General features: G+C 34.9%; 1 protein-coding gene across 2 annotated transcripts; it reads left to right on the plus strand.

Moving 5' to 3' along the window:
* The first annotated feature begins 464 nt into the window (after positions 1–464).
* LOC101085428 (complement factor H-related protein 2-like) lies at positions 465–23,008 on the plus strand. Of its 2 annotated transcripts, XM_019821711.3 has the most exons (5): positions 505–718; positions 3,396–3,590; positions 5,052–5,228; positions 22,018–22,200; positions 22,654–23,008. In XM_019821711.3, exons 1-5 carry the CDS (start codon positions 661–663, stop codon positions 22,860–22,862), a joined length of 822 nt encoding a protein of 273 aa, XP_019677270.2. In that variant the 5' UTR covers positions 505–660; the 3' UTR covers positions 22,863–23,008. The 2 variants fall into 2 exon arrangements, with proteins under 2 accessions (XP_023103567.2, XP_019677270.2); XM_023247799.2 differs by lacking the exon at positions 5,052–5,228 and having other exon boundaries at positions 465–718.
* Positions 23,009–25,295: the final 2,287 nt, after the last annotated feature.

Here is a 25,295-nt window from a genome sequence, read left to right on the forward strand (position 1 = left end):
GTTATGTTCCTAAAACAAAAGGGATATCACTGCATGCCTCTGAATATATTGTACCCTAAAATAAAAGGTGCCTCAAAGCATGTTGGTTAAAAGATATTTAAATGCCAAGAAGATGCTGAAACTCTTGTACTCAGTAGTGTAATCTAAGGTGAGTTTAGAAGTCAAGCAGTGTTCCCCTAAGCATAAGAAAATATAGGTAATGGAATAGGGTCCAGATGCACACTGGTTTTCATAGACCCCTAATTAATTACATAATGAGGGTAAGTAAAGGACAAGAGAAAAATACAATGACAGAGACTCAGTTATTTGCATATGATTCATCTGGTTGAGAAAGAGCCTTACCAATTTTCAATAGGTGTTTATTTAAAGTTTAGTGTTTTCTCACTTTTGGGTCCAACCTGTTACTGTCCCTAAATAAAGTCGTACAAGTACATATCAGGGAATGAATTCAAGAAATTATTGTGAAACCACTAATAGGAATTGAGAGACTTTGCAAACTTCGTTGAACTTTGATATTTACTAAGTAACCTCAATTGACGAGCTTCATGGTAGTGCACTTAAATTCAGGGTCACACTTGGTAACTGCTAACAGAACAGATTTAAAACCACAAAGAGCACAACTGGAATATTTGTATTGATACACCATTGGGAATAACTAACATGTTGTTACTAATCAGTGTCATTCTCACCTTGCGGGTTTCCTGTGCTCATGGACAAGGTAAGTTGAAAAGACATCTGAACACTCGATTTCCTTCTTAAATGTGACTTCGTATCATATCTAGTTTCATGTGTCTGTATTTTTAAATGAATTTACTAGTTAAAATAGTCTGTATTGTGACACCATAATGGGATATAACTTTATAGGAAAATTACCTCGTGTTTATCTAAGGGGAAAATAAAATAAATTCTGTTTTCTTTTTCCTAAGTTTGTCAGAAAAAGGACTCTCAACGTGGAGATATGTGAGTATGCTCACACAACTTTAGGCAATATGTCACAAGAAAAGTGAGGTGCTGACTTCAAAATAAATATATGGAGGTTTATTTATTTATTTATTTATTTATTTATTTTAGTTTATTTATTTTGAGAAAGAGAGGCCATAAGCAGGAGAGGGGCAGAGAGAGAGGGAGATAGACAATCCCAAGCAAACTCCACACTGTCAGTGCAGAGCCCTATGCAGGGCTTGAACTCACAAACCGTGAGATCATGATCTGAGCTAAAATCAAGAGTCAGACACTTAACTGACTGAGCCACACAGACGGCCCAAGGCTTCTTGTTTTAATGCAAGAAAACCTTTGGGAGCAATGGATATCTTCATAATCTTGTATATGATGATAGTTTTATGAATTCATATGTCAAAACTGCTTAAATTTAGGGGAAGTAAAATATTTGTCATATTTTGCAACTATTGAGGTTCACTTAAAATATGAATTAATCAGTAACAATCAACACTTAATAGTAATTTCTCTCAATACAAAATGACACTTTTTGGTTGGGATAAAGTCATTCTAAAATATTTTGGATTTGAACAAGTAGGAAAGCCTGTGCTAATATTCACAATATGTGGATATTTAATTTTTAAAAACTACTTAAAACCTAAAAATATCTGTCTTTACAGAACAGAATAAGTATTTGTCCTAAGCTAGTAGTTTAGTAAAATAAAGTAATTGATGTTTTATTTGGAGAAAACCGCTATCCCAATTCACTCATGCGAAAGAACTTATTAAATCAGACATTTCAAATATATGCAGTTTACCATATTTCAATTATACCTTAATAAAGCTGTGGTAAGCAATTATAATCAATTTAATATTTCAACAAAATTAGCATTAAGACAATAAATTTTAATTTACATTTCTGAGTCCACTGGTAAGTATTGAGTAAATAAATAAAAATTTTCAGAGCATTAACTGTAGCACTGATTTGTTTTCACCTTTGGAGTAATATATTTTCTAGATTATATCTCTGAATGCAATCCTTATGTATTAAAAATTATATCTTATGACATAACAAATATAATTGGTAGCTTTTTAAGCTTGTCTTTAGAGAGCAATTTCTTTTTGTGTATTAGTTCTAATAGCTTTCTCTTGCATGTATAAAATCTTTAAGATTTTTATTTGTATAACTATATTTTTCTCCTTCCTTAACATCTTTATAAATTTTTCATTATGATATCTTTTTAAAGTCTCTGATTTCTTTTAAAAGCAAAGCCTCTTATTTCCAGATTATTGTAAATGAAATCTCTAATGTGCTTTAGGGTACTTCATTACAGCATTTGTGAGTAGGACATAAATCACTATGCTTTACTCCTGAATTTACTAGAATTTATTTTTGTAATTTGCCCCACACTGAGTTTTAGATGCTATTTAAGACTATATTCAGGCAACTTCCTTTCCTAGCAACAGAAATAAGAACAATACAACAAAGGGTCCTGTCCAGTTTAAAACTATCCTCACTCAGTAACTCTTTTCTGAAAGTACCTTTAAGAAGAATGCCCTGTAAATTTGGGTTGTACCAATGTTTCTCAAAGGAGACATGAACCTGTTTAGTGGAAGCAGACTGTTTCATAGATAGAATACATCTTTGTGTGTTTAGTGGCACGGGTAGTGTTGTGTTTCTGCAAGATTCCGATGCTGAAATCCTAACTCCCAGGACTTAAGAGTGACAGTATACAGAGACAGGGTCTTTAAAGGGGAAGTTAAGTTAAATCAAGGTCATTAGGGTGGGCCCTCACCCAATAAAACTGGTGTTCATATAACAGGAGCAAATTAGGAAATTAGGACACAAAGAGAAGAAGATGTGAAGACACAGGGAAAGGAGACCATCTACAAACCAGGGAGAGATGCCACAGAAGAAACCATTCCTGCTGATACCAGATCTCGGACTTCTAGCTTCTAGAATTACAAGAAAATAAATTTCTGTTATTTAGGACACCCAGTTTATAATTATAGTTTTATATGCATACATGTTTATATATCCTATGTATAATGTGTTGCCTAGAGTAGAAGAAGAGGGGTGGAAATGGCTAAGGTTTCTGAGGGGAGGTATGCATGAGACACAGGAAGAAGAGACATCGGAAATGAGTGGAGAACTGCAAAGAGTTTGAGCATCCCACCAGAAGCAAAGTTCTTAGACCTGGGAAGCTTAGTGGATAGACCTACTTTTATTCTTTTTCTCAGTGTTTGCTTTTTCTGTGTGATCTTAATCTTGGAAACACTTCTGAAGAACTCAACGCAAACACCTCAAATACCTTTGTATTCTTAGTTATAGACTGCCCCAGCTCTTGAATCACAAATACAAGTGGAACAATTAACTTAAATAGAATCATAAAGTCATCAATGTGATTATTAAAATAGAATTACTCATTCATGTATGGTACTATTTTTTTTTTCTTAAGGAAGAACTTGTGGTTTTCCAGAAATAAAACATGGAAACATATATGATGAAGACAGATATAAACACAACTTCCCAGTTGCTCTGGGAAAGTATTTCTACTACTCGTGTGATCACAGCTTTGCGTCTCCTTCACAATCACTCTGGACTAAAATAACCTGCACAGAGGAAGGATGGTCACCAACACCAAAGTGTATCAGTGAGTAAATACCCTGGTTATTATCTGGATGAATTATTTAGTGTGTTCAGTGAGTGGAGAAGTGGATGCCAGGGGGTAGATCACAATCACAGAACAATTAGACAATCACAGAATCAGGGGCTGGAGGAACCAATCAGCAAAGACAAGGTAGTCTCTCCTCCTTTTATAAGAAACTGTTTGTGGAAATCAAATCAGAAAAAAAACAAGATACAAACTTTTGTCTAAATCTTTTCATTTTATTTTATTTTATTTTTTATTTTTTAAATATGGAATTTATTGTCAAATTGGTTTCCATACAACACCCAGTGCTCATCCCAACAGGTGCCCTCCTCAATACCCATCACCCACCCTCCCTTCCCTCCCACCCCCCATCAACCCTCAGTTTGTTCTGTTTTTAAGACTCTTATGTTTTGGCTCCCACCCTCTCTAACCTCTTTTTTTTTCCCTTGCTCTCCCCCGTGGTCTTCTGTTAAGTTTCTCAGGGCTGGTTCAACATTTGCAAATCAATCAATGTGATAATCACATTAATAAAAGAAAAGATAAGAACCATATGATCTTGTCAATCGATGCAGAAAAAGCATTTGACAAAATTCAGCATCCTTTCTTAATAAAAACCCTCGAGAAAGTCGGGATAGAAGGAACATACTTAAACATCATAAAAGCCATTTATAAATCTTTTCATTTTAAATACTGGTGGTCAGTACTGTTAACTGCTAGTATTTAAACACACTCATTGGTAATTGTATGACTGTAGGTTTTCTCAAGAGAGTTTATTTTTATGTGTAATATCAGATTCAAAATGTGCTGTTTCTTTGATATCCAAGAAGAATTTTACTATTATCCTTAATTTTGTGCTTTTTGTTAATCACATCTTTTTAAAAAAATATTTAACATTTACTTATTTCTGAGAGAGAGACAGAGACAGAATGTAAGCGGGAGAGGCACAGAGACAGAGGGAGACACAGAATCTGAGGCAGGCTCCAGGCTCTGAGCTATCCACGCAGAGCCCCACACAGGGCTTATTAACAAACCACAAGATCATGACCTGAACTGAAGCTGGACTGAGGCACCCAGGCACCCCTCACATCTCTGTTTTTCAAAATTACATCTGCCTTCCTCTCTCAATAAGTACAGAGAAAAGCAGAGTCATGAAGCAGACAGTCATTAAAGAGAAAAGCAAAAAAGGCACAGGAGATAAAAGTCATCTCCTCCTTCAGGAAGCAATTTAGACAATCAAATGAGAAACCAAAACTAACTTTTCTGATATCTAAAGGAATTTTACAAGTGTAGAGTGCTTTATATATACACATGATGATTGATGACGTTACATATTATTATTTTTAACTTGCATGAACTCATTTTTAAGAAACGAATTTTTGTGTGTGGTTTCTGTTTTGAAGCTTGCAAAATATAATATTCCTTCATTGCAAGATTTATATGAGTTACCTTTTGGGTCTTTAGGACAGTGCTTTTTCCCTTGGGTGGAAAATGGTCATTCTGCCTCTTCAGGACAAACACACCAGGAAGGTGACACTGCAAAAATTGTCTGTGATACAGATTATCGCCTTTTAAATAATCAGAGCAACATCACATGTACAGAGAGTGGCTGGTCCATCCCTCCTAAATGCAGTTCGACAGGTAGGTCTTCTGGGATTCTGTATTCTTTTTTATTTTAGAAAGAAATAACATCATGAAACATATGCAGTGTTGCTGTTGTTGCTATTTTTGCCTTTTTAGTTTTAGGGTTTCTGCTGTGTCTGAGTAGATATGAAAGTCTCTGGATAATCCTAGAAAATCATTTTGTCTTTACATGAATTCAATGTAGGCAATATTAGGAAACACTGGTCAAGAGCATAATGAAAATTTTCGAAAGATACTTTAATGTTTTAGTGACACAAATTTAATGTTTATAATGAAATTATGCAAAATCAGTTGACACAACATGAGAATAAATTCGATTTTGCAAGGTGTAATAGTTAAAATTCCACATGTGCAAAATCTTATTGCTAGGAAATCTTACTGCTAAATGCTAGTTGGCATTTATCTTTTTTGGCAAATGCTAAATTTATATGATTTAAAGAGAAGCACCAATGTATTGATAATTTCCACCTTGTTAGAACTTTGTACTTCTGAAATTTAGGTTTCCAGGGTATAACTTACAACATAGAAGTCTCCTTCATAAAAAAAAAATGTCAAAAATAGGAATATATTGGAGCTGAAGTTGAGTTGGAGTTTCTCATACTTTTAATGGAAACAAAACAGTTGCTGAATGTGAATAAGGATCTCAGAAATAATAAGATTCCTAAAGCATTGCCAAAGACTCTAAGGGAACAGTGTCTATTCTAGCCCTACTTACTTTCCCATTCATCATTAATTCATCTAATCAATATTTATTGTGAACATTTATATGCCAAGCACTACCAAAACTGTTGGAGATCAATACTCTACAAGAGTCAGTATCTCTTTATTCATAGACTATTATGTCAAGTGGAAAACCAGGAGTAATAATAATAATAATTTTAAAAATAAAAAAATAGAAAGTTAAAGATTAAAAGTCATGTACATTATAAAATATAATATTAATAGTGACCTGAGGAAGGGCACATTTTACATATGATAGTTTTCGAATCTTTTCCAACCTTCAGGATGGCATCTGGAGAGGTTAAATAGCATTAAGGCATCAAAAGGTTTGGACTCACTGAAGCAAAACAAGGAGGCCAATGTGGCTGGCCCATGATGAGGCAAAGTGTTGGATTAATTAATTTAAAAGTTATAGGGGGCGCCTGGGTGGCGCAGTCGGTTAAGCGTCTGACTTCAGCCAGGTCACGATCTCGCGGTCCGTGAGTTCGAGCCCCACGTCAGGCTCTGGGCTGATGGCTCGGAGCCTGGAGCCTGTTTCCGATTCTGTGTCTCCCTCTCTCTCTGCCCCTCCCCCGTTCATGCTCTGTCTCTCTCTGTCGCAAAAATAAATAAACGTTGAAAAAAAAATTAAAAAAAATAATAAAAGTTATAGGCTATAATATATATTGCAGATTTTAGCCTGTGTGCAATTAGAGGCCTCTGGGAGATTTTAAGCAGGCAAGTGACACAAAATGAGTTTCAAACAAGATCATTATGATTGCTATTTTGAAAATGAATCTGGAGTGATTAAGAAGAGAAAGGAGGAGGGCCAGTTAGGAGAATCTAGATGTGGCATGTTCTGGGGTACGATAAAATGGAGAAAAGAAGTATTTTTCTGGGGCTTTAGTTTATGTTATTTGCAATGTAGAAAAAGAGAGAATTGGACTGTCTGATACAGGCTGAATATTATAATATGTTAACTATACTTTTAAATAAATGGAAAACAAAAAAAAATGAGAAGAATCTTAAACTCCAGGGGAGAAAAAAATATATATCTTTTTATGGAAATAAACAATATGTATACAAGGTGGGTCTGACAACTTGTTCACACACAGAAAAACTCTGAAAATAAAACCACAATGAAATCTCATTCTTGGTGGAATGATAATTATCAAAAACACAAGAGATAACAAATGTTGGCGAGGATGTGGAGAAAAGGGAAACTTATATACTGTTGGGAATGTAAATTAGTATAGCTGCTATGGAAAAGAGTATGGAGTTTCCTCAAAAAATTAAATGTAGAAATACCATATGATCCAGTAATTCCACTACTGGGTATATATCCAAAGGAAATGAAGTTATGATCTTGAAGAGATGTCTGCACCCCCATGTTCATACCAACAGTATTTATAACTTTCAAGAGGTAGGAGTTATGTAAATTTCCACTCATGGATGAATGAATAAAGAAAATGTGACATATAATGGAGCATTATTCACCCACAAAAAAGAAGGAAATCCTGCCATTTGCAACAATATGCATGGATCTTGAGGGCATTGTGCTATGTGAACTAAGTTAAATAGAGAAACACAAATACTCTATGATCTCATGCATAGGTAGAATCTAAAAAAGCCAAACTCATAGAGACAGAAAGAATGGTGGCTGCCAGGGACGGGGGGGTTGAGGGAAATGGGGAGATGTTGGTCAAGGTGTACAAACTTCCAGTTAGGAGATGAATCGGTTCTGGAGATCTAATGGATAGCATGGTGACTCTAGGCTCAGCACAGAGCCTGATGTGGGGCTTGATCCCACAACTGTGAGATCATGACCGGAGGCAAAAATCAAGACTTGGACACTCAGCCAACTGAGCCAGCCAGGTGCCCCAAGAAAAAGAATTTAAAAGCATAAATATAATAAAAATGGCTTTTACGTTTATTTTTATTACCTATGGTTGCCCAATAGTGACCTTTACCATTGTGCTCTATGTCTTCGTTTAGCTTCAGGTTACTGTCCGATGTCCTTATACTTCAGCCCTCAGCATTTCTTGGAGGTCATGTCTACTTGTAACAAATTCTCTTAGCTTTTGTTTATTGGAGAATGTCTTCATTTCTCCTTCAGTCTCGAAGGATACGATTAAAATTTCACCAATGAATTCTTTCTTTCCTCAGAATCACACAAGTGTTGATATTACATATTGTGCTGCTTCTTAGATATATAGGATATTTTGTATATAATCCCTAGTAATTTCACATAATGTAGCAATACATTAAAAGAAGCAAATCAAAGTATGGTTTATGATAATACTTTTCAAAGGTGGCACAGTTTGAGTACTCTGACAAGGTCAGTTGTCAGTGATGGGGTTTTGGCGTGATGCTAGGGTTTGGAGCTGACGGCCAAGAAAGAATTCTTGAAGACATCTTTGGTGCAAAAAGGTGATTTTATGAAAGCACCAGGACAGGACCCTTGGGCAGAAAGAGCTGCACTGGGGTTGTGATGGGTAATTGATTATATACCGTCAGGTTGGGAGGGGGTTAGGGATAGAGTAAGTCTCTAAGTTATTTTGGAAGCAAGGTTTCCAAGACCTTGAGGGGCTAGGTGTTGTCAGGAAAATGCTTTTTATTACCTTTTAGTAAAACCTCAGTCATGAGACCCTTCAGATGTATATCAGGAGGCCATAAGCTTGGAGTATGGTTGCCAGAATATACCTTGGGGGAGTTGAGATAAAGGAAGTTTCCAAAGGAATTTTTATATTTTGAAGTAGACTTATAGGTTCCTGGGGGGTCAGGATAATGTTAGCCCAAGATTCCTTTTTGCCCCTAGCAAAGTGTCATCGTCAAGGCAGCTGGGCTTCCAGAGCGAGGTCACTCTGCCTGTTTCAAGGACTTGTGAATAGGCTGTAGGCAGTAAAGGAATTTAATTTTTCATTTGCCTTAGTTTCCCACGTCACACGGCAAGCACTTAACCCCCTTTCCTTTGTTCTCGGGTAGCCAGGAGTGTCCGAGGAATATCACTCATATTCTACTTGGCTGGGGGTGGGGTGGGGGTGGGGTGGGGGTGGCAGTGGTGGTGGTAGCTTGTACTTTGCCCTCAGCTTGCGTTATGCTCCCTCATCAGTCAGGAGTGGATGGTATATAGAAAGGAAACAAAGGGAGACGAGAAAACTAGCTTTATTTTAACTGTGCAAAAGCAAATTGTAAAGCTGATATTTTCAGTTATCATATATGCCTTTTACCTTACGTCCACTGAGGATAAGTCTTATTGTAATCCTAACTGAAATTTGCTATTCAACTCGTATGATAATCTTTTCTATTATGATGTGTATGTTTTTTCCACACCACCAAGCAATTATCTGACACCAGGAAGGTGTCCTACTATTCAACTCAATTCTGACACTACCTACCTGGAGATAGCATAAAATCCCACAGATTAAGGGCTCAGTCCTACAAGACTGCCCCCATTCCCTTCACAAGCCAATTGCTAGTTCAGTGTGTCTGCTGTGCTTCTAACCAAATAGCTATAAATCAGAGGTTCCTATGACCTTCTCTGATTCAATTAATTTACTAGAGCAGCTCACAGAATTAAAAAAAAAAAAACAGAACAAAACCCATTTTGTTCACTAGGTTACTAGTTTATTACAAAAAGCTATTACAGGAATAGCCAGATGAGAGACGCACAGGGCGAGATATGTGGTAAGGGGTGTGGAGCTCCCACGCCCTCTCTGAGTTCACCACCCTCCTGGCACTCCATGTGCTCTCCATCCCAGAAGCTCTCAAAACCCTGTCCATTTGGATTATTATGGAGGCTTCATTACATAGGCAGAGTTGATTAAATCATTGGCTATTGGCAATTGATTCAACCTGCAGCCCCTCTCCCCTCCCTGGGGGTCAGGATGGTAGGACTGCTAGTTCCAACTCTCTAAAGACAGGGCTGACTCCTTGGGCAACCAGCCCCCATCCTTGGTATTTACAAAAGACACCTCATTTACATAACTAAAGATACCTTTATCACACTCATCACTTAGGAAATTCCAATCATTTAGGAATTGGCTTAACATTAGGAGCTCTATGCCAGATGTGGGGTCAAAAACTAAATATATATTTGTTATAAATCATATCACAACTATTAACATGTGGCAAGTAAATTGGAATTGTGCATATTGGTAGCATAATATCTCACAGCTCTTTTTTGTTTGCTTAAAGAAATTTTCTTCTATTTGTGTTTATAAGAATTTCGTTTATTATATTTTCTTTTTTGACCAAATATTTGTTGTATTGTATTCAATTATCACCTTATCTGCAGGTGTTAAGATGTTTAATCACTAACATTCTTTCTCTGGGCTTCCAAGTTTGTACTCTGCTGGTTTAGAAGGTAGGTCATAAGATACAATGCCTTCACCAGGGACAAATCAATATTTCCTTTTACTGGAAGTTGATGGTAAATCTGTTATCTCGGGCGTCTCATGTCATTGAACTAACAGGCATAGAAGTGGATTATGTACACAGGCTGGGGATACTGAATTGAATTGCGGCAGGGTTATTGTTTACTACTATGTGATGAGAGCAGGGAAATTATATTTGAATGCATAAAATTCTGAGGCTCTCCCTTTACACTTACTCCTTTATCATGGCAAAGCCAAACTGACCCACTTCAAAACAACCAATCTTGGATCTTTTGCTGCAACGATGTGCTGGAACTTCTCTGTCTGACTCCTGGACTTCTACAAAGGCTCTCTTATCTAGGCGTAATTGTTGAAGTTGGCGTTCTCTAAGGGGTCCTAGACTGACTGAGAGGAGCTGGCTGCTTCAGGCTGCTTCAGGGTCCAGAGCCAGGGCCAAAGTCTGTGTACCTATTACTCTACACATGGGTGGGTGAGACTCCTCCCAAGTCCCTTGGCAGGTGGTGCTGGTTACAGGGTCAAAGTCAAATGGGTCTGTAGCCCAGTTCTCAGGGTTACGGAGCTGTTTCTGCAATTCCAGCTGGGGTGATGGTTGGTAAGTTGGCTGCCTGGGTGAAGGCTATCTTTTCAAACAGCTCTCCTTGTTCTTAGACTGCACCAGGGTTTCACAGTCTCCTACCTGGATCCCATATCTCCCAAAAAAGACACTTTGCCTGTAGATAGATGCCATATTGTAATTACTGGGAGGAGGGATTTATGAGGAATCTCTTTTCGTCCATCTTGCCGATGTCACTCATTCCTTGTGCTATTTTTGTTTTTTATGTCTTAGTTTCTTTCTGTTCTGTCTGGAGCTTCTTGTTATTTGGCTTGATTTTTCTCATAATTCCATATATGTTCACTTTTTATTTAGACAGATTGCTTTGGCTTTTTTCTTCTTGTCATTACATCACTTGAACATTTTGTTGACAACTATATGTTTAGTTTCCACATGCTCATTTTAAAAATCATCTTTCTTCAGGTATGAATTATATACAACATGATTGACACATATGTGTGTGCAGGCTAATGATTTGACAAATGTTTACATGTATATAGCCGCAATCCCAATCAAGCTAGAGACAATTTTGGAATGTTTCCACAAAACACTTTAGGTTTTGGCAATTATGGTTGACCTATTTTTTTAAAAATTGTTTTAAATGTTTATTTATGTATTTATTTATTTTGTTTTTGAGAGAGAGAGAGAGAGAGAGAGAGAGAGAGAGAGAGAGAGGGGCAGAGAGGGAGACACAGAATCTGAAGCAGGCTCCAGGCTCTGAGCTGTCAGCATAGAGCCCGATGCCAGGCTTGAACCCACAAACTGTGAGATTATGACCTGAGCCGAAACCAAGAGTTGGACACCTAACCGACTGAGCCATCCAGGCATTCCTGCTGACCATTGGTATATATTCTTTTGTGAAATGTTGAATTTCCCCCCAATTTTAATTGGATAGTTTGTCCTATAATTCACTTGTAATAGTTCTTTAAATAGTTGGGATATAATTCCTTTATCAGATATGTAATTTGCAAATATCTTCTCGCATTCTGTGGCTTATCTTTTGTGTTTCTAACAGTTTATTTTCAGGAACAGATTTTTAGCCTTTGACGAAATCCAGACTGGCCATTTTTTTTTGAAGTCTTTTTTTAAATTCTAGTTAGTTAACATATAGTGTAATATTGGTTTCAGGAGTAGAATTTAGTGATTCATCAATTACATATAACACCCAGTGCTCATCACAAATGCCCTCCTTCGTACCCATCACTCATTTAGCCCAATTTCTACCTGTCTCCCCTCCAGCAACCCTCAGTTTGTTCTCTATTGTTAAGAGTCTCTTATGGTTTGCCTCCTTCTCTCTTTTTTTCCTTGCCCTATGTTCATCTGTATTGTTTTTCAAATTCCACATATGAATGAAATCATATGATATTTGTTTTTTCTGATTGACTTATTTCGCATAGCATAATACTGTCTAGCTCTATCCACATCCTTGCAAATGGCAAGATTTCATTATTTTTGATGGCTGAGTAATATTGCATTGTGTGTATATATATATATATATATATATACACACACACACACACATTGTGTATATACATTGTGTATATACATTGTGTGTGTGTGTGTGTGTGTGTGTGTATATATATGTATATATATATATATATGTATAACCTCCTCTTTATTCATCGATTGATGGATGTTTGGGCTCTTTTCATAATGCAGCTATTGTTGATAATGCTGCTATAAATATTGGGGTACATGTGCCTCTTTGAATCAGTATTTTGTATCCTTTGGGTAAATAACTCATAGTGCAATTGCTAGGTTGTAGGGTAGTTCTATTTTTAATGTTTTGAGGAACCTCCATACTGTTTGTATTCCCACCAACAGTGTAAGAGGGTTCCTCTTTCTTCACATCTGCTGCCAACATCTGTTGTTTCCTGTGTTGTTAATTTTAGCCATTTTGACAGATATGAAGTGATATCTCATTGAGGTTTTGATTTGTGTTTCCCCGATGATGAGCGGTGTTGAGCATCTTTTCATGTGTCTGTGGGCCATCTGGATGTCTTCTTTGGAAAAATGTCTGTTCGTGTCTTCTGCCTATTTCTTAACTGGATTATTTGTTTTTTTGGGTGTTGAGTTTGATAAGTTCTTTATAGATTTTGGATACTAATCCTTATCTGATATGTCATTTGCAAATATCTTCTCCCATTTTGTCAGTTGCCTTTTAGTTTTGTTGATTATTTCCTTTGCTATATAGAAACGTTATCTTGAAGTCCCAATAGTTCATTTTTGCTTTAGTTTCCAGACATGGAAAGTTAAAAGGTTGCTGCCTGTGTTCTCCTCTAACATTTTGATGATTTCCTGTCTCCCATTTAGGTCTTTCATCCATTTTGAATTTATTTTCATGTACAGTGTAAGAAAGTGGTCCAGTTTCATTCTTCTGCATGTTGCTGTCCAGTTTTCCCAACAACATGTGTTGAAAAGACTATCTTTTTTCCATTAGATATTACTTCTCGCTTTGTTGAAGATTATTTGACCATAGAATTGTGGGTCCATTTCTGGGTTTTCTATTCTATTCCATTGATCTATGTGTTGTTTTTGTGCTAGTACCACACTGTCTTGATGATACAGCTTGATGACTATAGCTTGAAATCCAGAAAGGTGATGTCTCCAGCTTTTCTTTTTTTTTTTGAGATTGCTTTGGCTATTCAGGGTCTTTTGTGGTTCCATACAAATTTTAGGGTTGTTTGCTGTAGTTCTGTGAAAAATCCTCTGGTCTTTTGATAGGGATTGCATTAAGTGTGTAGTTGCTTTGGGTAGTTTGGACATTTTAACAATGTTTGTTCTTCCAATCTATGGGCATGCAATGCTTTTCCATTTATTTGCGTCCTTTTCAATTTCTGTCATAAATGTTCTATAGTTTTCAGAGTATAGAACTTTTATTACCTCTTTGGTTAGGTTTATTCCTAGGTACCTTATGGTGTTTGGTGCAATTGTAAATGTGATCAATTCCTTGATTTCTCTTTCTGCTGCCTTATTATTGGTGTATAGAAATACGACAGATTTCTGTATGTTGATTTTGTATCCTGGGATGCTGCTGAGTTTGTGTATCAGTTCTAGAAATTTTTTGTTGGAGTCTTGCAGGTTTTATATATAGAATATCATGTCACCTGCAAATAGTAAAAGTTTGACTTGTTCCTTGCTAATTTGGTTGCCTTTTATTTCTTTTCGTTGTCTGATTGATGAAGCTAAGACTCCCAGTACTATGTTAAATGACAATGGTGAGAGTAGACAGCCCTGTCTTGTTCTTGACCTTAGAGGAAAAGCTCTAAATTTTTCCCTATTGATGATGATATTAGCTTTTATATACAGCCTTTATGATGTTGAGATACATTCCCTCTATCGCTGTTTTGTTGAGGGTTTTTATCAAGAATAAATGCTGTATTTTCCTCCATCTTGCTGTATTTTGTCAAATGCTTTTTCTGCATCCATTGAGAGGATCGTATGGTTATTATCCTTTCTTTTATTAATGTGGTATATCACACTGATTGATTTGTGAATATCGAACCAGCCCTGCAGTCCAGGAATAAATCCCACCTGATCATGGTGAATAATTATTTTAATGTTCTGTTGCATTCTATTTGCCGGTATCTTGTTGAGAATATTTGCATCCATGCTCATCAGGGATATTGGCCTGTAATTCTCCTTTTTAGTGGGGTCTTTGTCTGGTTTTGGAATCAAGATATAATGCTGGCCTTGTAGAATGAGTTTGGAAGTTGTCTTTCTATTTCTATTTTTTGGAACAATTTGAGAAGAATAGGTATTAACTCTTTGAATGTCTGGTAGAATTCTCCTGTGAAGTCATCTGGACTTTATGTTTGTTTGGAGATTTTTGATTACTGATTCAATTTCTTTGCTGGTTATGGGTCTTTCAAATTTTGTATTTCTTCCTGTTTCAGTTTTGGTAATTTATATGTTTCTAACAATTTATCCATTTCTTCCAGATTGCTCAATTTGTTGAAACATAAGTTTTCATACTATTCTCTTATAACTATTAATATTTATGTGGTGTTGGTTGTCATCTCTCCTCCTTCATTCATGATTTTATTTATTTGGGTCCTTTCTCTTTTCTTCTTGATAAGCCTGGCTATGGGTTTATCAGTTTTACTAATTATTTCAAAGAACAAGCTCCTAGTTTCATTGATCCGTTCTACTGTTTTTTTGTTTGTTTGTTTCTATGATCATTTATTTCTGCTCTAATCTTTATTATTTCCCTTTTTCTGCTCCTTTACTCTTTATTTGCTGTTCTTTTTCTAGCTCCTTTAGGTGTAAGGTTAGGTTGTGTATTTGAGACTTTTCTTACTTCTTGCTTCCTTCTGATGACCACTTTTGGTGTATCCTAAAGGTTCTGGACTATCATGCTTTCATTTTCATTTGCTTCATGTATTTTTTAATTTCTTCTTTAATTTCCTGGTTAACCCATTCATGTTTAGTAGGATGTTCTCTAACCTCCATGTATTTGTGGTCTTTCCAATTTTTTTCTTGTGGTTGATTTCAAGTTTCATAGTGTTGTGTTCTGAAGATATGTATAGAATGATCTCAATCTTTTTCTACTTGTTGAGGGCTGATTTGTGACCCAATATGTAACCTATTCTGGAGAATATTCTATGTACACTTGAGCAGAATGTGTATTCTGTTGCTTTAGGATGAAATGTTTTGAATAAATCTGTTAAGTCCATCTGGACCAGTGTGTCATTCAAAGTCATTGTTTCCTCATTGATTTTCTGCTTAAATGATCTGTCCATTTCTATTAGTAGGGTGTTGAAGTCCCCTACTATTATTGTATTATCAATGAGTTTCTTTATATTTGTGATGAATTGATTTATATACTTGGGTGCTTTCAAGTTGAGGGTATAAACAATTACCATTGTTAGATCATCTTTTTGGATAGACCCTTTGTTATGATATAGTGCCCTTCTTCATCTCTTGTTACAGTCTTTGGTTCAAAATCTAGTTTGTCTGATTTAAGTAAGGCTTCTCTGGCTTTCTTCTCTGGCTTTCTTCCATTAGCATGATAGATTGTTCTATCTGCAGGTGTGTTTAGGTCTAAAATGAGTCTCTTGTAGGCAGCATATTGATGGGTCTTGTTTTTTTATCCATTCTGGTACCCTATTTCTTTTGGTTGGAGCATTTAGTGCATTTACCTTCAGAGTGATTATCGATAGATATGAATGTGTCATTCATATGAGATGTGAGTGTCATTGTGTTACCTATGAAGTTGATGTTTCCGGAGATTTTGTCTGTTCCTTTCTATCTTTGTTGCTTGTAGTCTTTCTTTCCCACTCAAAGAGTCTCCTTTAATATTTCTTGCAGGGCTGGTTTAGTGGTCATGAATTTCTTTAGTTTTTGTTTGTCTGGGAAACTCTTTATCTCTCTTTCTATTCTGAATAACAGCCTTGCTGGACAAAGTGTTCTTGGCTGTGCATTTTTCCCATTCAGCATGTTGAATATATCATGACATTCCTTTGTGGCCTGCCAAATTTCTTTGGAGAGATCTGCTGTTAACTTTATTTGTCTTCCCTTGTAGGTTAGGAATTTCTTTTCCCTTGCTGATTTCAGGTTTCTTTCCTTATCTCTGTATTTTGCAAATTTTACTACAATATGTCTTGATGTTATCCTGCTTTTGTTGATTTTGATGGGAGTTCTGTGCCTCCTGGATTTGGATCTCTTTTTCCTTCCTCAGAATAGGGAACTTTTCAGCTATAATTTGCTCAAATTAACTTTCTGTCCCTTTTATCCTCTCTTCTTTCAGGACTCTTATGATATGAATATTATTATGCTTTATGGAATTGCTGAGTTCCCTAAGTCTACATTCATGATCTAATATTTTTCTTCCCCTATTTTCAGTTTCATTATTTTCTACAGTTTTATCTTCTATATCACTTATTTGTTTCTGTTTCTTCCATCCTTGTGTTCATTACATTCCGTCAGTTTAGCATCTTGGTTATAGCATTTTTTAATTTCTTCCTGACTAGTTTAATCAAGTATGTAATTTGCAAACATTTTTTTCACATTTTATGTCTTATCTTTTGAGTTTAAAATAGTTTATTTACAGGAACATATGCCTTAACTTTCAATGAAATACAAGTTGATCAATTTTTTAATTTTTTTATTTTGTGATCTACATAGGACATTTTTTCCAACTTCAAAGTTGCAAAGATTTATCATATTTTTTTTTCCAGAAAGTTTACATATGTACTTTTACATTCATGTCTGTGATTGATTTCCAGGTATTTTGTGTATGGAATAGGGTTCATCTTTTTTTCTTTTTTTCTCATACAGATTTTCAGTTGTTTTACCCACTTTGCTGGGAGTGGTATCATTTTACTCACTGAATATCTTGTCATATTTGTCAAAGTCCACTGAATATAGAAGTGTGTTTGTGTCAATTTCTGTACTTTTAGTCTTTCGCACTAATATTTATATTTATTCTCATATCTTTATGCCCTTCCTTGATTACTGTGGTGTGAGTCCTCCAATTTGTTCTTAATTGTGGAAGGCAGAATAATGGCCTCCCCAGTGGTGCCCAATAAGTTAGTATTGTTTAATCCTCTGAATATATGGGTTTCTTTTATAGCAGCAGTAGAAAACTAACATTAATTTTTAAAACTGTTTTTGCTTTTCTAGCTGTTTTCCATTTTCTTTGAGTTTTAACATCACCTTGTCAGTTTCTACAGAAAGTCTATATATATGTATGTATGTATACTTGACACACGTTATATTAGTTTTAGGAGTACAACTAAGTGATTTAACAGATTTAACAAGATTATACATTATGCTATGTTCACAAGTATAGCTATCATCTGTCACATTGCATTATTTTCACAGTGTCATTGACTGTATTCCTTATGCTTTGTCTTTTACTCCTGTGACTTACTTATTCCATAACTGGAGGCATGTGTGTATTTCCCTCTCTCCTTTATCCTTTTTACCCAACCTCCCACTCCTCTTCCCTCTGGCAACCATCAGTTTGTCCTCTTTATTTATAGTTCTGATTCTGCTTTTTGTTTGTTAATCTTTTTTTTTTTTTTTTTTTTTTTTTTAGATTCTGGTCATGAGTGTAATAGTATTGTAATAGTCTTTCTTAGTCTGATTTATTTCACATAGCGTAATACCCTTTAGGTCCATACATGTTGCCTCAAATGAAATATGTCCAAGTCTTAATTAAAGTAAATAAATTCTTGATTTAGTCTTTAAGGAATTGACTACTTGTATCTATTTTACTAAGGGCCAAAATTACAATTCAAAAACAGGATGACTATAAACCAAACTCTGATGTCAAATAATCTTTTTAAAATAATTTTCTTGTGGTTTATAAATTCATTTAAGGTTTATATAATTTATAATATTTATTTTACTAAACTCAAAGAGAAGATTATATCATTCCATATTTATTATTTATTATTTCATCTCCAAAGTTTAGAGAACATATTAAAGATAAAATATGTTGCTATAAATATGTAGTGTAGTAGTTCTTATGGAATATCTTTAAAATACAAATAAAATGATGGTACTTAAAATCCAGTTGTTTTTTTTTTCAGACTGAACTAAGTAATATAGTATATTTGTTTTATAAAATGTCCAGATTAAAAGAACAGTTGGAATCATGGAAAATTCTCCTATCATAAGCATTAAGAGAGTTATTTCCTGAGGAATAAGTGTATTAAAGATACTTTAAGTACATTTGACAGCCCAAGAAATTCCACTTTGAGACATGAAATAGGCAGCTGGTGTGTGATCATAGAATGTGATATAAAGTTGGCCTTCTTCAACATGTGGATTATATTTCAAGATAGATTACTAGCTGAGCTTATCCAGGGAATTACTGTATACCTAAAAAGAAGTCTGAGAACTTGGTCATAGGACACACTAATATTTAGAGTTCAGGAAATAAAGGGAGCCAACTAAGGAGATATTATATTAGCCACTTGTAGTTTTTCAAATCAACCTTTGCCTGCCACATATATTTTCCAGTCTTTCACTTTGAGCCCACCTATGTTACCATGTTTGAAGTGAGTTTCTTTTAGATGCCATACAGTTGGGTCTTGTTTATATGTCCACTTTACCATTTTCAGTCTTTCAACTGAAGTATTTAAACCATTTATACTTAAAGTCATTATTGATTGATGGGGCACCATGTAAGCCATTTTCTTGTTTGTTTTGTGTGTGTTTCCTGTGTCTCTAATTCCTGTTTTCTTCCCTTCCCTTTGGATTTTTTGGAACATTTTAATTCATTTTATTTTGATATATCTATATTGTTTTTGAGCATATCTCTTTGTATAGTTTTATGAGTGTTGCTGTAGATATTAAGATGCACATATATAGCTTATCATTCTGCCTGGTATTGACATCTTATCACATCAAGTGAAATGTAGAAACCTTGCTTCCATATAGGTCCACTTACTCTCCCCACATTAAAGTTCTTAAGTATTTCCAATGCATACATCATCATGTGATATAGTTTTGCTCAAATATCAAATAATATCAAATAATGTAATTTTGTACAAACACCAAACATAGTTTAACCAACTAATTAGGAGAAAGATAGTCTGTTATATTTCCCCTATTTTTACTAATTCCATTGTTTTCCCTTCATTCCAAAGTTTTAATTCCAAAGAATTCTTAATTCTTAATTCTTCTTCCCTTCATATCAAAGTCTTCCAAGGATAAGTCTGCTGAAGACAAATTCTCTGTTTTCCTTTATCTCAGAATGTCTTCATTTCTCCCTTAAATCCTACAGAATAGTATCACTGGGTATAGAATTTGGGGTTGACAGTTCTTCCTGGGTCCATGGTCACAGATGAGTACCCCACTGATATTTGAGTCCTTTCTTTCCCAAAGGTTTGCATAATTTCTATCTAGCTGCTTTTGGTATTTTTTTCCCCTTTTCTTAATAGTTTTCAGCAGTTTGATTATGATGTATCTTGGCATAAATTTCTTTGGGTTCAACATATTTGGAGATTTCTCAACTTTTTTGGTATATACGTTTATGTCTTATGACCAATTTGGGAAATTTTCAGCCATTATTTTTTGGAAGGCAGCTATGCTCACCACTAGCCATTATTTTTTGAAATATTTTTTCATCTCTAATCCCTTCCTCTTTCTTTTTCTCAGTATCTACTCTTTGCTATCTTCCCGTAGGTCCCTGAAGCTCTGTCCATTTTTTTTGTTTGCTTCTTTTCAGTCTACTTCCAAAATGAATAATTTGTATTGCTGTATATTCAAGTTTATTTATCCTTCTTGCATCTGCAATCTATTACTGAGCCCATCCAGTGAGTTTATTTTTTACTTTTTATTTTATTTTAAAAAATATTTTTTTTGAGTTTGGATTTTTTTTAATTTTTTAAATATGAAATTTATTGTCAAATTGGTTTCCATACAACACCCAGTGCTCATCCCAAAAGGTGCCCTCCTCAATATCCATCACCCACCCTCCCCTCCTTCCCACCCCCCATCAACTCTCAGTTTGTTCTCAGTTTTTAAGAGTCTCTTATGCTTTGGCTCTCTCCCTCTCTAACCTCTTTTTTTTTCTTCCCCTCCCCCATGGACTTCTGTTAAATTTCTCAGAAACTCCAGGAAGTAGCGACAGCTAATGAATAGATCAAAAACGATTTAAGCAATATAACAGAAAATGAATTTAAAATAATAGTCATAAAATTAATCACTGGGCTTGAAAAAGTATAGAGGACAGCAGAGAATCTATTGCTACAGAGATCAAGGGACTAAGAAACAGTCAGGAGGAGCTAAGAAATGCTATAAATGAGGTGCAAAATAAAATGGAGGTGACCACAGCTTGGATTGAAAAAATATTTTAATGTTTATTGTTTATTTTTGAGAGAGAGAGAGAGAGAAAGAGGGAGAGATAGAGAGACAGAATGTGAGTGGGGGAGGGGAAGAGAGAGAGGGAGACACAAGATCCAAAGCAGGCTCCAGGCTCTGAGCTGTCAGCACAGAGCCAGATGTAAGACTGGAGCTCACGAGAACCGTGAGGTCATGATATGAGCCAAAGTCAGACGCTTAACCGATGGAGCCACTCAGGCGCCTCCATCCAGTGAGTTTAAAAAAGAATTCTGTTATATTTTTAGTTCTGTAATTCCTCTATATTTTTTATTGCTTTATTGAATTTTTAAAAACCATTGTCAATTCCAATATCTGTGTCATATCAGTATGGTTTTCTGTTGATTTTCTTTTCTCTTTTGAGATTCTCCTGGTCCTTGCTTTGACGAATGATTTTCAATTGCATTCTGGACATTTGGGGTATTATGTTTCAAAATTCTGCATTTTATTGAAATATTTTATTTATTAGGTCCTCTCTACCATCATGCAGGGTACAAGTTCAGGCTTCCCACTTGGCCTCCACTGACACCATGGGAAGGGGGAGGGGTATCCTATTCCCTAGGAGTGTGGGTAGAAGTCTAGGCTCCTTACTTGGCCTTCGCTGATCAAGATGGAGAAAGGGGTGGTTTTAGGTTTCTTCTGTGGTGTTTCTCGGAAATAATTCAGGTATTGTAAGAAATGTCTCTGTCTTGCTAGGCCTAGGCAATGTCTTATGTTGGTTTTTACAATATGTTCAGGATTTTTAGTCATACTTAGCAGAAGGAATACACAGAAATGTTTTTCCCTCATCATGTCCAGACTAGGAAGCCAGCAGTTCCCTTTCACATTATACAAATTTGTAATTCTTTGAATTTTATCAAAGGGATAGATATTTATTTTGTAATAAAATGGAAAAAATCAATAAAAAATGACTAGAGATCCAATAGACATTACAATATGTTGTATATATTTTTAAAAAAGGACATTTCTTCATCTAAGTTACCTAGCTTTTTAGCATACATTCTCTTAAAAAAAGCATTTTTTAATACTGAAATAATGCAAAGGAGACATATTTGTTAATGTTTTATGCATGCTTTCATGTGGGGTGAAAGGAAGGGCTTAAAAGTGGAACCGTCATTTTAAGTGATTAAAATTTCTTTAATGAATCATTTATGTCATCAGAAATCACAAGTGTTGATATTACATACTGAACTATATTTTTATTGCTTTATTTTAACCTGTGTTTTCCTTTGGTCTTTCAATAAATCAAACAACGTTTTTTTAGACCCTAAAAGAAAATGTGGGCCTCCTCCACCTATCGACAATGGAGACATTACCTCATTCCCATTATCAACGTATGCTCCAGGATCATTAGTTGAGTACCAATGCCAGTCCTTCTATGAACTTCAGGGAAACAAGAATATAATATGCAGTCACGGACAGTGGTCAGAACCACCAAAGTGCTTGGGTAAATATTTTAACATCCTCATAGATCCTGGGTAATGAATATGATGTATTTGTAGAATTTGTATTTGTAGAATTTTCATGGATTAACAAGCAACCATTCCGTTGAATGACTGACTACCAAATATTAACATGTGAGAAAATAAAGTTGGAAAAATTCTTGTTCAAGCAATAACAGCAACAAAAGATCTTTAATCAAAGCTCTTCCTGTGATAACTGACATTTTGTATCTTAGATTATAATATTTAATTATTACACATTAAACACAGCACCTCATTTTTATATCCTGAATTGAAATGATTTAAATCTACATGATGGATTTTCAGTGAGTTGTCTTGGAAAGGTTTGAGAATGAAGCCCTAGACGAATGTAGAATATTCTACTTGAAAGTCTGAGATTCTGTGGAAAATATTTGTATGCTAATTAATGTTTTATGTTCATTTTTTTATACTTTCAGATGCATGTGTGATATCAGAAGAAGCCATGGATAAACATAACATACAGTTACGATGGAGACATGAAAAAAAATTTTATTCTAAAACAGGAGATATTATTGAATTTGTATGTAAAAGTGGATATCATAAAAAGACACCACATCACACATTTCGAATAACCTGTCAGGAAGGGAAACTGGAATATCCCACTTGTGTAAAAAACAATGGCTAAAATACAGTCCTAAAATTAAAATATGTACATTTATTCTGAATTTTTCATTATGAATCCAGTTCTTCTCAGTTATTGTTTCAACTATTGCTTAACCAATTTTTATTCATAAATCAGAATTTGTGTTAAATAATATGTGGTTGCTATAATCTGAGAGTCAAGTGAATCATTTCTTAAAAGCACTACATTATAATTTGGTGAACCAAAATGCTGTGTCCTATTCATGAAATATCTGTGGCAAGAAATTAGATGAGATCACTTCAGTGCCTGCTTCTATCCATCTTTCTCCTAACTTTCTCAAAGATTTCTCCACAACTCTTTTTTTTTTTTTTAAATTTTTTTTTTCAAACGTTTATTTATTTTTGGGACAAAGAGAGACAGAGCATGAACGGGCGAGGGGCAGTGAGAGAGGGAGACACAGAATCGGAAACAGGCTCCAGGCTCTGAGCCATCAGCCCAGAGCCCGACGCGGGGCTCGAACTCACGGACGGCGAGATCGTGACCTGGCTGAAGTCGGACGCCCAATCGACTGCGCCACCCAGGCGCCCCACTCCACAACTCTTGAGAATGCCTGAGGTTCTCCATTTCAAAGGCAATGGGGAAAAATGCACCCATCTTCAAAATAATATTACTTCACAAACCTATAGAAGCCTATGTCATATCTATGTTAGTAATAAGATGTAAGTAGTTATCATTTACTTTTGCTTATCAATAAATGGATATATATGCCAAAAAGTGATGAAATGCATGTCTCCTACAAGATGTCTCTCTAGCAAATGTAATAATTCAAACAAATAATAAAGAGGAATTTGAATCTAATTAGGTACATAACTATTATAACATGACATTAACAGAGATTTTAAAAGTCCAATAACAAGTATAGATGCACACACACACACACACACACACACTATGCTTTGAACACTGAATAAATGTTTATAGAACAAAGGTTGGCAGGAAGTATAACAATATTTATAATAACTATAATTAAATTCAGATTATCTCTAAATTCTCCAATTTAGAAGATTTATTCTCCAATTTTTCTATCTTTAACATGTATTACCTTTGAACCATAAGATATGCTATTTTAAAATAAAGATATGTAGAAAGTAAGACAATACACTTTGAGAACCATAAAGACCTCTTGGGTGATGATCTTCAGATCGAAAAACATTTTCATGATTTTGCTGTAATAGGCGGCTTTGGAAACATTCAACAATAAGAGTCTAAACTATGATTTTTAGGGCTGCCTGGGTGGCTCAGTCGGTTAAACATCTAACTTTGGCTTAGGTCATGATCTCGCAGTCTGCTCTGTGAGTTCGAGCTCGGCATCAGGCTCTGTGCTGACAGCTCACAGCCTGGAGCCTGCTTCAGATTCTGTGTCTCCCTCTCTCTCTGCTCCTCCCCAGCTCACGCTCTGTCTCTGTCTCTCAAAAATAAATAAATGTTAAAAAAAATTTTTTTTAAAAATTAAAAAAAATTTAAACTATGATTTTTATGTTCATTTCAAACAATACTTAGTTAAAATCAGTTGACTGAACATTTTAAATTTCTCCAAAATACAACTTTAAGATAAAAATAAAGATATACATAATTAAGATAAAAACATTTTAAGGTGATATCTTGTAACTTTGCATTGCATCAAATCTAGTTGCATTCTTAACTTTTAAGAATTAACACATGAATCACTGTGTAATCATAACCTACTTTAAAAACCTATGTAAATGACAGCCATATATTTCCTACTTAATACATTTAAGTCTCATCTAACCACCACAGAGAAACTAAAAATTTGTTGCAAATACCCTTATTTTATAAAAGTTGTTTTTTTGATGTTTATGTAGTAAATCTAATCATAATTCCTTCATTTACTTTCGAATTAACAAAGACTTTATCTTCATTATCTTTGTGGCTTTTCCATAAATCTAAAATTATTCCAAACCAAAAGCTTTATATAAATCATAATATTTTAAATATTTTCTTTGGACATTTAATTTTACATTAACTGAATTTAAAACAACTGTGATAATATAAAAAAAATGCATTCAATCTCCTAAAACAATTTCCTTTGAAAAATCTTACTTTCACATGTAAAAGGATTGGCTATTTAATGCCTTTTTTCTTTGGAATCACATACATTAAAAAGTAATCAATTACTAAAGGGCTCACTCTTAATTTTGTTCCTAGCACAGTTAGTATTAATAGATTCACGATGTCATTTTCTAAGATTTTGGTGAGTGTTGATTATATTTATACAATTAACTGTGGAACACCTGTGCTACTTTTTAATATTGATCATAGTCCATATTTATGAGCAACCCAAGCTGGTTACAAGAGCAAAGACACTAGGAAAGGCAATAATCTTTTTCAAGAGATGTTTTTTTTTTTTCTGTAAGGATTTAAAAATATTTTTTACTTAAATTCCAGTTCACATGC

This window comes from Felis catus, chromosome F1 (genome assembly GCF_018350175.1).
Source record: "Felis catus isolate Fca126 chromosome F1, F.catus_Fca126_mat1.0, whole genome shotgun sequence".
NCBI lineage: Eukaryota > Metazoa > Chordata > Mammalia > Carnivora > Felidae > Felis > Felis catus.

Bases quoted from the DNA above. Each gene is read 5' to 3' on its own strand.
- LOC101085428 (XM_019821711.3), top strand. From the start codon at position 661: ATGTTGTTACTAATCAGTGTCATTCTCACCTTGCGGGTTTCCTGTGCT. The intron at 3,591-5,051 runs GTGAGTAAATAC...TTGGGTCTTTAG, and splicing joins ACCAACACCAAAGTGTATCA to GACAGTGCTTTTTCCCTTGG. The intron at 5,229-22,017 runs GTAGGTCTTCTG...ACGTTTTTTTAG, and splicing joins TCCTAAATGCAGTTCGACAG to ACCCTAAAAGAAAATGTGGG.